General features: G+C 39.9%; 1 protein-coding gene across 1 annotated transcript in view; it reads right to left on the bottom strand.

Moving 5' to 3' along the window:
• The window catches only part of F13A1 (coagulation factor XIII A chain), a 518,463-nt gene that overhangs the window by 280,255 nt on the left and 224,807 nt on the right, over positions 1-13,401 (bottom strand). Inside the window, exon 7 of the mRNA XM_086965028.1 lies at positions 8,066-8,240. Within this exon, the coding sequence (XP_086821154.1) occupies positions 8,066-8,240 (175 nt within the window). The remainder of the gene's footprint in view (positions 1-8,065; positions 8,241-13,401) is intronic.

Genomic DNA, 13,401 nt, shown 5'->3' with positions numbered 1-13,401 from the left:
TCTTGATAATATGCCCCAGAATTTGATTTGTAAATGCGAACACAGTGACTCTTGCCTGAAACGGAATAAAAAGTTATGCACATCAAACAGAAATACAACGTTTATTTTAAATGGAGTAGAGCACCTAGGCCTACTGACAAAAATAATAAAATTCACATATGTTGAATAATGTTAATCAAATATTTGATTCATTTAGTTTATGCAACCTAAATGCAAAATAACATATAGGATAAGGTGAGAAATAATGGGTAGATAATTTATAAATCACGTATAAATCATATAAGCTATGGTTAAGTGGATTACAGGTTAATATACCAATAAATGCAAATAAATGATGGTGTCACAGCGTCATCAGTACTCCTGGAATTCAGTAGAAAAACAGGAACACTACTATCTTGCTCCCAAAATTCAAGAGTAACAGAGGAGCACTACAAGAGTAAGTCATGCCTACTCTTAGATACACCCTTGTGAACAGGGCCTGATATTGTTAGACTTGTATAACTGCAGATAGTTTCACATGCTGTATTTTCAGTACAAAGGCAGTGCCATATTGTTCTTATTTTTGGAGCAGCAAACCTTAAAGCAACCCAATGCAGGTTTCCCCGTCAGGACGATAGTATCACTTAACAAGATATTTTTAATGAATCGTGCAAAAGAACAAATCAACGTTTTGAAGCAGGATGTTCGCCCAATAAATTCCCACCAAGCACTGCAGCATAAAGGTCAAGGATGCTTCCAACATTTGTTAATTGATGTCATTGGCCGCAATAAGTTGAGTGATAGCAGGGGCTAGCTTCAGGTGAAAACTATCTCTGTGTGCATTACACACTGGCTTAAAGCAAAGAGTGTGGACTCCTAATGGAAGCTTCCACTGGTGATGAGGGGAAGGCCTGCCTGCAGGCCCACCAATTCCATAGGTGTCCCGCATAAAAATAGGGTCACTCCCTTTCCACTGCTAGTTCAAAAGCTAGACTGGTATTAAAGACCCAGGGTGGTAGGGACCATCCCACCCAGAATCAGACCCCATTTTGCAGGTCTGAATCTTAGTCATTTTGTGTATGCTGGGGCCACCAAATTTCCTCTCAGAGGGTTGCTAGCATCGACGGGACATTATCATTCGAAAGGGTGGGGTCCGTAATTACTCCCCATACCCGAAACTCTCATGGGCATACACCACACAGCCCTTTTTTCACCAGACACCTTTCAACCACATAGGCCAATGGACTGGAGCTGAGAGATGTGTGCAGGGGAAAATATGTACTTTCGTTTTTCAGATCTACCAAGACTAAGGGGACTTTTTGACACCCCCCACCCCCCACTTCTTTCCTTGGCATTTCAACCTAGTTAATATAAATATATTTTTGTGAGCATAAGGTAAAATGGGTTATGAGGATCAATGCGTCAAACGGGTATTGAAACCACATGTGAAGTATTCCGTTTGTGTTGGTCTTAGAAAAATGTAAAAAAGAGAGAGCTGCCAGAGGCAAGTCTAATTTGTGGTATATTTTAATATGGTACACATACAAATAGAACTTTTGCAGTGTTAATGCAAGTTTGGAAAATTACCTTTTTATTGCCTTCTACTCCCACATTTTACAGTTAATGTTTCACTCCTTTATTATGCATTTCAGATCCAAGGCCAAGGTTAAATGCTTGTATGCAGACATTAATAATTTCTCTAGGGGCACCGAAAATGCCTACACACAATGTCTGTGTTCTAATCAAGTGGGCTTGTAAGAAAATTAGATTTTCACAAAGTTTGCAAAAAAGCCTGAACAGTAGATAGTAACAGTCTGGGGATCTTGCTGTTTCTCTGTGTAAATCAGTTTCATTAACCAAAGGCTATCTAAAAAAGCAATTGTACTGCAACGGGGTTTTGATAATGGTTGCAAGACAGACTTCAGAATAAATGGCTGGCCCAAAAAAAAGCACTGCTATGTTTATGTCAAACAGTCGCTCTCATAAAATGGTGCAGATATTGGCCTGTGAAACTGATTCAGATTAGGAGTCAGTGGAGGGCAGTGGGGAAAAAACCTAGCCCAGACCAGCACCAAAACTGGTATTTATGCAGATCAACCTCCAATTTACAATATCAGTGAATTTATCGATGAGTTTGTTTGTGCAGCACCACGTTTAGCTTGATGGGCAGTTCACGGTGCTGGGAAGAGTCTAGTTTTCAAAGGTAAAGAGTAAAGGACACCCTAACTGTAGGAGTTTGCAACAAGCCAGATGCTAGAAGCATTTCCCTATTCGGCATTCCTCTGTCACTCTCCTTGGTGTGACAAGAGATCAGTTAAATGCTGACTATAAGATCTCAGTTTTCAGGATTCTACTGAAGTGGAGGGAGCTAGGTTGTGCTGTGAGACATAGGTGCAAAGCATTCCAGAATGTAGGGCCCTGAAATTCCAAGTCCCGACCTCTGGGCCTGATTTAAATTTTGGTGATCTTGTACTCTGTCACAAATATGATAGATATTCCATCCGACTTATTACAAGTACATTATACTGCCAGGTACTTTTAATAAGGCGGACGGGATATCCATCACATCATGAAAGAGTAACTTGTCTGCCAAACTCTAAAACTAGATCCCCTATGTTCTGATTTTTGAAAGCTTATTGGCGGATTAGGTGTAGAAGGGCATGCCACAGGATTCTGGCAAGGATACTGTAGGGATACAGATTCTGACATTAACCAGGAGCTTTGCAACATCAGGCCTAGTGCATACTACCTACATTTTCTAGGTGGGTGGTAAGGAATTAACATGTGAGTTCGTTTCCAGTTGAAATGTCCTGCAGAGTTCTGTGGACTAAAAAGGAGGTTGTATAGCATGATCTTTTATCAGGACGAGGAGGGACTTTGGCACTAGTGTGATATGGTCATAGTGTTTCAATTTGACCAAGAGACAGTCAGAACAGTTCTAGAGTTTTTGGGGTTATGAAAGTAAATTCTTTGAGACTTCTGGATCGATGCTATTACAATAAACCATATGAATATTACCACTGTAATGACTGGCGTTTTATGTGAAAGAATACGTCATAACAGGAAGCCTCTACCCATGCATAGTAGATGGAAACCTGGTTTAGTGACATAGTAGTATAGAGGAGACCTCATTATCAGATATCAAGCCCAAGATTCAGGCATGCACTATAGAAACGTCCTCAACTAGGGTGTTAACTTCAAAGGTTTTTCAAATAAATGAGACACTGAAGGCACATTTATTGTGCAAGAAAACATCAAAGGTCACATCAGAACAGACAGACAACACAATGTATGGCATCGTGCTTACCTTATAACTATGCTTCCCCCCCCTCTCCACTATTTGAACCTTTAAATAACTTTAGTACAAGAAAAACATTTACAAATAAGTTTAATAAAGGGAACACCTATATTTCTTATTAGAAACACAACCTTCCATATGGGTGAGGTTGCTGATATATGGGCTATGGTAGGCCTTCTACAGCTAAGCTGGAGCTGTGTGCAGGAGTGTAGGTGATGTTTTAAGTGACAGAATCACCGACAACATGAGGTTCTTGAAGATGAAATTGAAATAGCAGATGCTGTAGACCAGTTCTGAGACTGGGGAGGTGTATTCCATTCATACACAAATTCCAGAGATTAAATTGCAATCCTCTATTGATGCTCAGATCACAACTAATAACCAGCTAAGTCTGGCAAGAGGCTCTAATACTTCAGAAAGTTGCCAAAGCTAGTCCAGAATCAATGGTATCCTCCTTGAAAAGTTACATTGTCGATATTATGATGTTGATTCATAAACGTTTTTATGCTCAAACATGGTGCCTAGCACACTCAGGATCCTCTCAAATGCCAGGTCTCTCAAATGCTGAAAAGTCTTTCAAAATAAAAAGAAACCATGTTCAGCAATCTTTTTATTACCATGAGTTTGACACATCCCTGATCTAATCTTGACATCTTGCAGTGAACTGTCAGGAATGAGTTCAGGAGAACAGTGGCCTAAATGGTGGCATTTTTTCTAATACAATGTTTGTTTAACAGGATAGACACTTATGAAAGAGCAGAAGAAAACTTTGTGCTCACTATCATGAGATGAACATCAATGCTGTCTGTGTAACTCTATATGATGAATATGATTATGATTTGTAGTTATACTTGGATTAAATTTGATTCACTTTTGAAAATGAACATATTGAGCGAACAATATCTGTAGTGAATAAATGGGTGAAAACGTATTCTTAATTCTAAAATACAGTGTGAAAGACATAAACCAAGGTAAGAAGAGAAGACCAGAGCTGTAGAAAATGCTGTCAGATGATAATGCTGAGAGCATTTGTTTTTGTTTGCTAATTAACATATTTTAGGTACACAAGGCCATAAAGATGATAGCAATAGTGCTAGTTGATTTAATAGTGTCCTTTTAATACAGTGCCTCGAGTGGTGACAAAGGCAGCGGTAAAAGGCATTATAGGTCAAATAGAACTAAGTACCCCTAACACCCTTAGAATGGGCCATAACAGGACTAACTCTAAACGTGCTGGTCTGGGATTGAACAATGCAAATGCAGGAAAATAAAATTGAAGGGATTAGTTAGAGTTTTGCAGATTCAAGATATTCACGAAAAATTTGCTGATGTCCCTTATACCTTAGCTGTGATGTATACGTAGGTATACACTCTAAATAGGGCAGACTTTACACCCACTGTTTTTTGAAGGATATTCTGAATAATGCCCTAAATTGTTTTATAGATAAAGAACATTTGTGAAATAGTGATAAACTATGTAGGGGTTTTCTGGGCCCCGGGTGGGTGCCTGTTATCAATATATTAATATTGGAGAACAGCCACACCAAAACAGCTAAACCAGCACCAGGGGAGTACTGGACCTTCTCACTTCAAAGGAGGCACATTGTGTTTGCGTGTGAAAGCTATACCCTCAGAATGTACCTTTTCCATCTCAAAGATAAGCATTATTGAGAACTAAAGATCCTGAGCCCAGATTTTACTCAACCAATCCAACGTGAACAGCTTCAACTCCCCTTTACAATGTATGTGTAATTCAATATACTCCTCATATGGAATGTTATTCTTTTTGTTATCATCCATCATGGCTCATCACCACCACTAAATGGACCCAACCAAACTGCTGATGCCCTTATATATTGTATGCTCTGTTCTGAACAGCATTATTGATAGAAACAACGGAAGCTGTAGAATAAATATTCAAATATCGAAACACCTTACATTTGAGTATGGTCACCATATCAAAATTCCCAAGAAGGTGAACCTCTGTGACTTAATGGAGGAGGAGGCTGCTACTACACCATTTTCACTATGAAAGCAGATTTATTTTAAAGGGATAACATCACATCAAGATATTTATTCTACTTGACAAAATTTTGGGATTTCAAGAAATCTGCAGGGTTGTTGTTTTGCAGTTAGGTATTAAAATTACTTTCTTTTTTTATCATGTTGATTGCCACCTCATCTCATATGCTGTTTTTAAGGTTTCAGAAAGTTCTATTATGTCTGGTAAGAAAAGTGTATTGAAGAATATATGGCCATCCAATGGGAGCCTTTCAATAAAGAAGCTATTTCCATGCTCATCATTTAACAGTTCAAATATGCAGAGAAATACCTTCATAGAAGAAACAACTTTAATTAAAGCCTACTATAGCTGTGGATTAATTTTTGCTGGTTGAGAAACTCAAGGTGTGTATTTTTAACTCTAAATACGGTAAGAATCTCAAATAATGGGAGGTAGGGCTCATGTAAAGACTGGCGACTAAATGATAATATCCTATTTAGTTGTTGTCCATATTAAGACCGGACCCTACACCATACACCTACACCAATCATCTAAACCTGCTTACTGTGCCTAGGACTCAAAAGAAGAAATTAAGGAGATAGAGCTTTCTCAATTGCTGCAAGTAGACTCTGGACCTCTCTTCCGCAAATCCTGAGGGCTAACCCACAGTTGTCGCCTTTCAGGAAAGCACTTAAAACCTGGCTTTATGCTATATAGACAACTTTTTTTCAGGTGGATTGACAGTTAGGTTTTAGCTTTGGATGGCCGTCTATAGTGCCTTCTTGCTGAACTATATCACTCTACAAAATCAAATCAAACCAAAGATAGAGTTAGGTAAAGGAAGGCAGTAATGAAAACTGGGAAGAGGAAGTTGCAGGACAGATTGAAATACAGAAAATTATATAATTATTCTTATTCCTAGAGGAAAACAAGTTATTAAGGGCCTGATTACGAAGTCAGTTGCCTCCGACTGACACCGTCACGGGCTCGGTACCCACCGACCGACCTCTAGTCGGAGGTCTCAGCACCGCAATTGCAGTGTGGTTGCATACTCCCATTTCTCTCTGGGAGCTTGTGCTGTGGCCATAAACTGGACATTGCACAAGCTCCCATAGAGAAATGTGAGATTCTGTTTATCCCTGCACCGTGAGGCAGGCACCTCAGGGTGCCTGCCACGTGGTGCAGGGATTAACTGCGGGGCACATAGCCCCAAACCGTAGGCCGCTGCTAGGGTCCCCCAAACTTGCTTTCCATGTCTGAAAGCCCATCATGGAAAGACTGTCCGAACCCAAGCATCGTAATCCTAACTGCGGAAACACTGTCCATTGGGATTACGTGCTGGTCCCCGACTACCCGACGGGTTCCTTGAGCTCATTGGAATCCAGCCAGAATGACCCACCAGTTTCAGTTTTCACCACCTGCATTGTAATGGGGCGATTGGAAATGAAACCGCAATGAGGCAGCTTTCTGAGACTCATCGTAATTGGGCCCTGTCTTAAACAGGTGAACGAACACTGATGTAAATGTGGGTGTACTTGTAAAGCACACTGCGACTCCATGGAGTATCCTGGCACTGAAGACCGCTGGGGAACCCGTCCTTGTTTTTCCCCTGTGAGATGGTCCCTTTCTGGGTATCTCCAAGGTGAAACCAGGCATCCCTGGAGGGCCGTTGTAGAGATGAGGCAAGCTTAATGCCCAGAGTTGCCGAGTGTGTTCCCTGGTTAGGGTAGGCACCGAGGCGAGAATTATCGAGTCCGTTTTGACCCTGGTCCACAAACCTGCCACGTCGGGAATTGAACCCTGGTCCCGGGCAGTTCTCTGCTTACAGGTCTGCCGCCTCTAACCAGTGAGCCACACCACTCCACTGATGGTATGGCATGGTTCGGGCCTGATATTTCTCTCCAAGGTACAATGAAAAAAACTGGTAAATTGCTTATGAATGAAGGCAGGCTTTTCATAAGTTTATAATGTCAGTAACTGATGTCAATAGGTTAGGAAATTTAAAGTCATAAGGATTTTGATTATATGCTAAAAATCTCAATAAAAAGCGATTTAAAACGTAGTGGTAAAAATTGTGACAAAAAGTCGCTGGCAAACATATTTTTGAATTATAAAAATGTAGTTATAAAAAGTATGTTTTCCCATATCAGCCTTTAAAAAAAAAAATAAACCTTAACCTAATAACATATGGCTACTCCACTTAATCCTAACCCTCTAATGCTTACCTCATCCATGAGTTTCACCCTAAGCCACAACCCTGCCTCTAACATATAACATAAACCAGTGGCGTAGTTAGGCACTTTGCCACCCGTGGCGTGCCGTGCCTTTGCCGCCTGCGATGCTGTGCTGAAGAGAGGGGGTGGTGGTGATTATTTTTCAGTTTGCTGCCCCTGCGGCAAACTCATGTAAGAACGCGGGGGAGCCACCGCCTCCAAAACTCGTGCCGCCGGGGCGGACTGCCCCCCCTTTGCTACGCCACTGACATAACCTGGACACATCCCGTACAGTCACTTTGACTTTTACCTCTCCAGTAAGCCAATTTTAGCTCTAATTTTAAATCTCGCCTTTACACTAACCTTTAACCATACCCTTGCTTTCCCCTAACGATTATCCAAACCCAACTTTAACCCTTAGCCCATATTAGTTGGAGGGATAGAGGGAACGGAAGGAAGAGGGTTGCTCATTTGCCCATTTATAAAGGCCATTTAAGTATCTCAGTTTTGAAGTGTGGGGCAAACAATACTTTGAAAAACATGAAAATAATTATGGAGAAAGCCAATGCTTACAAGTATTGAAGACACCAGCGAAAACCCAACACTGCCCATATCGTACTGGCATTCCTGAACTGCGATACTCCAACAGTATGTCCACGCTACCGGTCCAGGCAGATGGCGCTACTCCAGCGGTGTACTCATTCTTCCAGCTCCCCGCAATAACCCCATCATCATCTTTAGCATTTATCTGCAGAGAGAGAAATAAGACCTGCAGCTCTATCATTGGGTCTAACTTTTACAAAATATTGTTAGCATTCAGGATTCCTTCTTAGGGCCTCAGGACATGAATATCCCAAAACAGTGACAAGGACATTGAAACTTGGGAGCACAGATGTTGGAGCTTGGAGGCACAGACAAGACCAGAAGTAATTAGACACTGGATCAAATAATGACACATGCACTGGGACAGGAATTCATGGAATCTGGGGCAGGGACATAGGAAGTCATGGACTCTAAGGCTGGGAGATATAAACTAAGGGACGTGACACATAAACACTGGATCAGATTAAGATGGATGATGCGGCTGGGAGACACAGACATGGGGACAGGAAGGCACAGAACCTGGGGCAGTGAACACAGACACAGAGCAACAAGAGCTCCAGAGGGGAACATCCTTTACAACGCAACTTTTACCACGCATTGCCTTTCCGACGCAACTTTTACAACGCAAACCATTACAACGCATTGCGCTGGGGGGCGCTCTAGGATAGGGAATAGGTTTAATGTACTATCCAACACCTTCCCTACGATCCACGGGGACTGGAGTAGGAATAGTAAATTAAACTATTCACTATCCAGCGCCCCAAAGCACTATGCGTTGTAAAGGCATGCGTTGTAAAAAAACGCGTTGTAAAGGCATGCGTGGTAAAAGCATGCGTTGTAACGTCATACACCCGCTCCAGAACATGTAGACACAGACAGCAGGGCAGGGAGACAAGGGGCGTAGGACAGGGAGGCATTGCCCACAGAGATAGGAGGGCACAGAGACTTGAACTGGGAGACAAATATATGCACACACACTTGGAAAGGATAAAAGTGGCCCTCATTATGAGTGTCCAAGTAATTCGAGTGCTAATTTCCACACCTGGCAATTACTCATACCTGATATGGGGTGTTTACTAAGATAAGCGATTACCTCCTATTAAAGTTGCACCTGGTTGATTGAGGCTTAACATGTACAGTTGCTGTTGACTGTACTCATAGCTGCACAGTTCCCCAATTTATTCAGCCATTTCCCCCTGATACTATTGTGCAACACTTCTTCTGGTGAAGTCTGCCTGGGAAAAATTGTGGGGAATCAGCAATTAACAATAAACTCGTATTTCTGATCCATGTACAACCTCCCATGTGTGCATGGAATGCAGTTTAAATTAGCATGTGTAATATAGCTGAGAGACTGGGACAGAGGGGCTGATTTACATCTCAGCGGACAGTTACTCCTTCACAACGATCACAGATATCCCCTCAACCTAAATATAAATCCCATGATATCCTATGGGATTCATCCCGTCCGCTGAAATATAAATCCCATTTTATCCTATGGGATTCATATTTTGTACAGACTGGATATCCATCACCGTTGTGACGGAGTAACCCGTCTGCCGAGATCTAAATTAGGCCCTGAGTCAAAGATAGGGCATCACAAACATTGTGACAGGGATACATGGGCCTAGGGAGACAAAGACAGCAAAACATACAAACCCTGATACATGGACTTGGGAGGCGCACACTTTCAGGGTGTGTGGCAAAAAAAGCACTGGCAAAGGGAAGCAAGGACTCTTGGACTAGAAGAGATAGACACTAGAAGAGGGGTGGTACATGCACTGCAACAGGAAGGCTATGATACTGACAGAAACGGGGACAACAGTACTTGGAGATAGGTACAAAGGGGAAGAAAACAGGATCAGATGTGAAGCTTGACACTGACATTGAGACAAAGGGAGAGGCACACTGGAACAGGGAGACTTGTGAACTGCAGCCAGGAGACATTCACACTGGACAAGGACACCAAGACATGAAAACACTGACACCAGCACACAGAGGCACAGACAATGTGGTAGCGAGGCACATACACCGAGACAGAGAGACAAGGACATTGGGAAATGGGCCAATTGACTCTAGGCCAAAGAAATGCATGGGGATGCTTGTTGAGGGAGACACAGTCAAGTGTGTGGAGTCTATGACAGGAAGACCAGTTAAGAGAAACACGACACCAAAAAGACATGAACATCAGCAAGAGGAATTGCCATTCAGCAAACTACCATAAACCAGACCACGCTTAGTGCTAAGAGTTAGAGGCATTAAGAGACCTTTACAAAAAGAATCCAGCATTACAGACCATAGTGAATCAACTCTACAGACAAGGAGATTTTGATATGTGTTGCAGTGTTTCCTCTAAAACGGGTACGCCTATGAGTAGCTCGTGAGCTACGGTGCACAGACATAATATCGACTGGACATAATATCGAGTTTTAAATATAGACTGGACAAAATATCGACAGGTAAGTGATGTAATATCGACTGTTAAAAATATAGAAAGTTAAAATATCGAAGTATATAATATAGATAGTAAAAAATATCGAATTTTTATTTATTTCTAATTTTTTATAGTGTATTTTTATGTTATGATATGTGTGAAAAGTGTGTATTTATGTTATAATTAATTTTTATTAATGATTTTTGTTTTTATAATTATTGCGTAATTTAAATCTGTAGCAGGTTGTGGGTTTATAGGGGAATAGGTTGGGAAGTAATTTAATTATAATTAATTAAATATGTAAATTTATTTATTGATAGTAAATTTTAATTAATGGTAAAATAAGGTATAATAGTTAATTAATTAAATCTTAATTGGTAATTAAGTATGATTAATTGGTAATTATGTAAATTTTACTAATTTATTTTCAGTAGCGGGTCGTGAGTTTATAGGGGAATTGGGTGGGAAGTAATTAAATAATAATTATTTAAAAATGTAAAATTATTTATTTAGAATTAATTGTCAATTAAGCATTTATGTTAATTATAAATATTTTATTTGCCAATTGATTAAATGTAATTGATTAATTGTTAATTATGTTAATTTTAATTATTTCTTTTTATGTAGCGGAATGTGGGTTTATAGGGGGATTGGTTGGGAAGTAATTAAATTATAATTAATTAAATAATTAAATGTATTTAAAATTATTTACTTAGAAATAATTGTAAAATAATTTATCATTATAAAATAATTAATTGTAATATTTTTAATTAATTAGTATTAATAGGTGATCAATTGAAATAATTATTGTTAATTAGTATTTTTAATATATTAATTATTATATTGTATACAATTTTTATTATTTTTAATTAATTATTATTAGATATACTTTTATAAATTTTAAAATAATTTATGAAGTATTTACTTTCCCTAATGTTGTATTCTCAGGAGTGGGAATAGTAATGTTAACCGTTACGCTATCCAAAGCTTTCCCTACTGTTGCACTTTTTGGAGTGGGAATAGAAATTTTAACCCCTACGCTATCCAATGCTTTCCCTACTGTTGCACCCACTGGAGTGGGAATAGTAATGTTTATCCCTACGCTATCCAACGCTTTGCCTACTGTTGCACTCTTTGGAGTGGGAATAGTAATTTTAACCCCTACGCTATCCAACGCTTTCCCTACTGTAGCACCCACTGGAGTGGGAATAGTAATTTTAGCCCCTACGCTATCCAACGCTTTCCCTACTGTTGCACCCACTGGAGTGGGAATAGTAATTTTTACCCCTACGCTATCCAACGCTTTCCCTACTGTTGCACTCTTTGGAGTGGGAATAGTAATTTTAACCCCTATGCTATCCAACGCTTTCCCTACTGTAGCACCCACTGGAGTGGGAATAGTAATTTTAACCCCTACTCTATCCAATGCTTTCCCTACTGTTGCACCCACTGGAGTGGGAATAGTAATTTTATCCCCTACGCTATCCAACGCTTTCCATACTGTTGCACTCTTTGGAGTGGGAATAGTAATTTTAACCCCTACGCTATCCAACGCTTTCCCTACTGTTGCACACACAGGAGTGGGAATAGTAATTTTTACCCCTACGCTATCCAACGCTTTCCCTACTGTTGCACCCACTGGAGTGGGAATAATAATTTGTACCCCTACGCTATCTAACACTTTCCCTACTGTAGCACCCACTGGAGTGGGAATAGTAATGTTAACCCCTACGCTATCCAACGCTTTCCCTACTATTGCGCCAACTGGAGTGGGAATAGTAATTTTTACCCCCACGCTATCCAACGCTTTCCCTACTGTTGCACTCTTTGGAGTGGGAATAGTAATTTTAACCCCTACGCTATCCAACGTTTTCTCTACTGTAGCACCCACTGGAGTGGGAATAGTAATTTCAACGCCTACGCTATCCAACACTTTCCCTACTGTTGCACCCACTGGAGTGGGAATAGTAATTTTAACCCCTACGCTATCCAACGCTTTCCCTACTGTTGCACTCTTTGGAGTGGGAATAGTAAGTTTTTACCCCTACGCTATCCAACGCTTTCCCTACTGTTGCACCCACTGGAGTGGGAATAGTAATTTAAACCCCTACGCTATCCAACCCTTTCCCTACTGGTGCACTCACTGGAATGGGAATAGTAATTTTAACCCCTACGCTATCCAAAGCTTTCCCTACTGTTGCACCCACTGGAGTGGGAATAGTAATTTTAACCCTTACGCTACCCAACGCTTTCCTTATGCTTGCACTCTTTGGAGTGGGAATAGTATTTTTTACACTTCTACTATCGTACGGCAATAATATTGTATATTATTTAATTATATTAGGTTACTATATATATATGTTTTAACATATATGATAGTAAAAAATGTTGTTTATTAATTTCATTAATTATTTAATTATTATAAGTTAATTTAAGTATTTTTAAGTATATTTTAGCAGTTAAATTTAAATATTAAATTAATTTAACACTGTTTTTAATAAGGTCGATATTTTGTTTAACTATATTTTTGTAAACGATATTTTGTACTCGATATTTTTGTACTTACCTGTTTGTAGATACAAACTCGATATTCTGGCTGTCGAAATTTTGTCAACGATATTTTTGCAAGTCGATATTCTGTCCCTCGATATTATTTCACTGATCCGTGAGCTACTAGTAGCACTCGGGCTACCTGTGAGTAGCTCCCCTGTGTGCAGCCTAGCCTACTAAATTTCAAGCTTTTGCTTGTTTGAATAAATAAATAAATTCTAAAATTGAACAGGGTGTATTAGAGACAAAAATGTGCGTATACTCAGTAGTCATACCCTGTTGTTTGAAGAAACTTGCTTATTTATTATATTTAAAGCTGATA

The sequence above is a fragment of the Lissotriton vulgaris genome, chromosome 4_1, assembly GCF_964263255.1.
Source record: "Lissotriton vulgaris chromosome 4_1, aLisVul1.2, whole genome shotgun sequence".
NCBI classification, from domain to species: domain Eukaryota; kingdom Metazoa; phylum Chordata; class Amphibia; order Caudata; family Salamandridae; genus Lissotriton; species Lissotriton vulgaris.
Note: the sequence above shows the minus strand (reverse complement) of the source record. Positions and strands in the feature narration are given on the sequence as shown.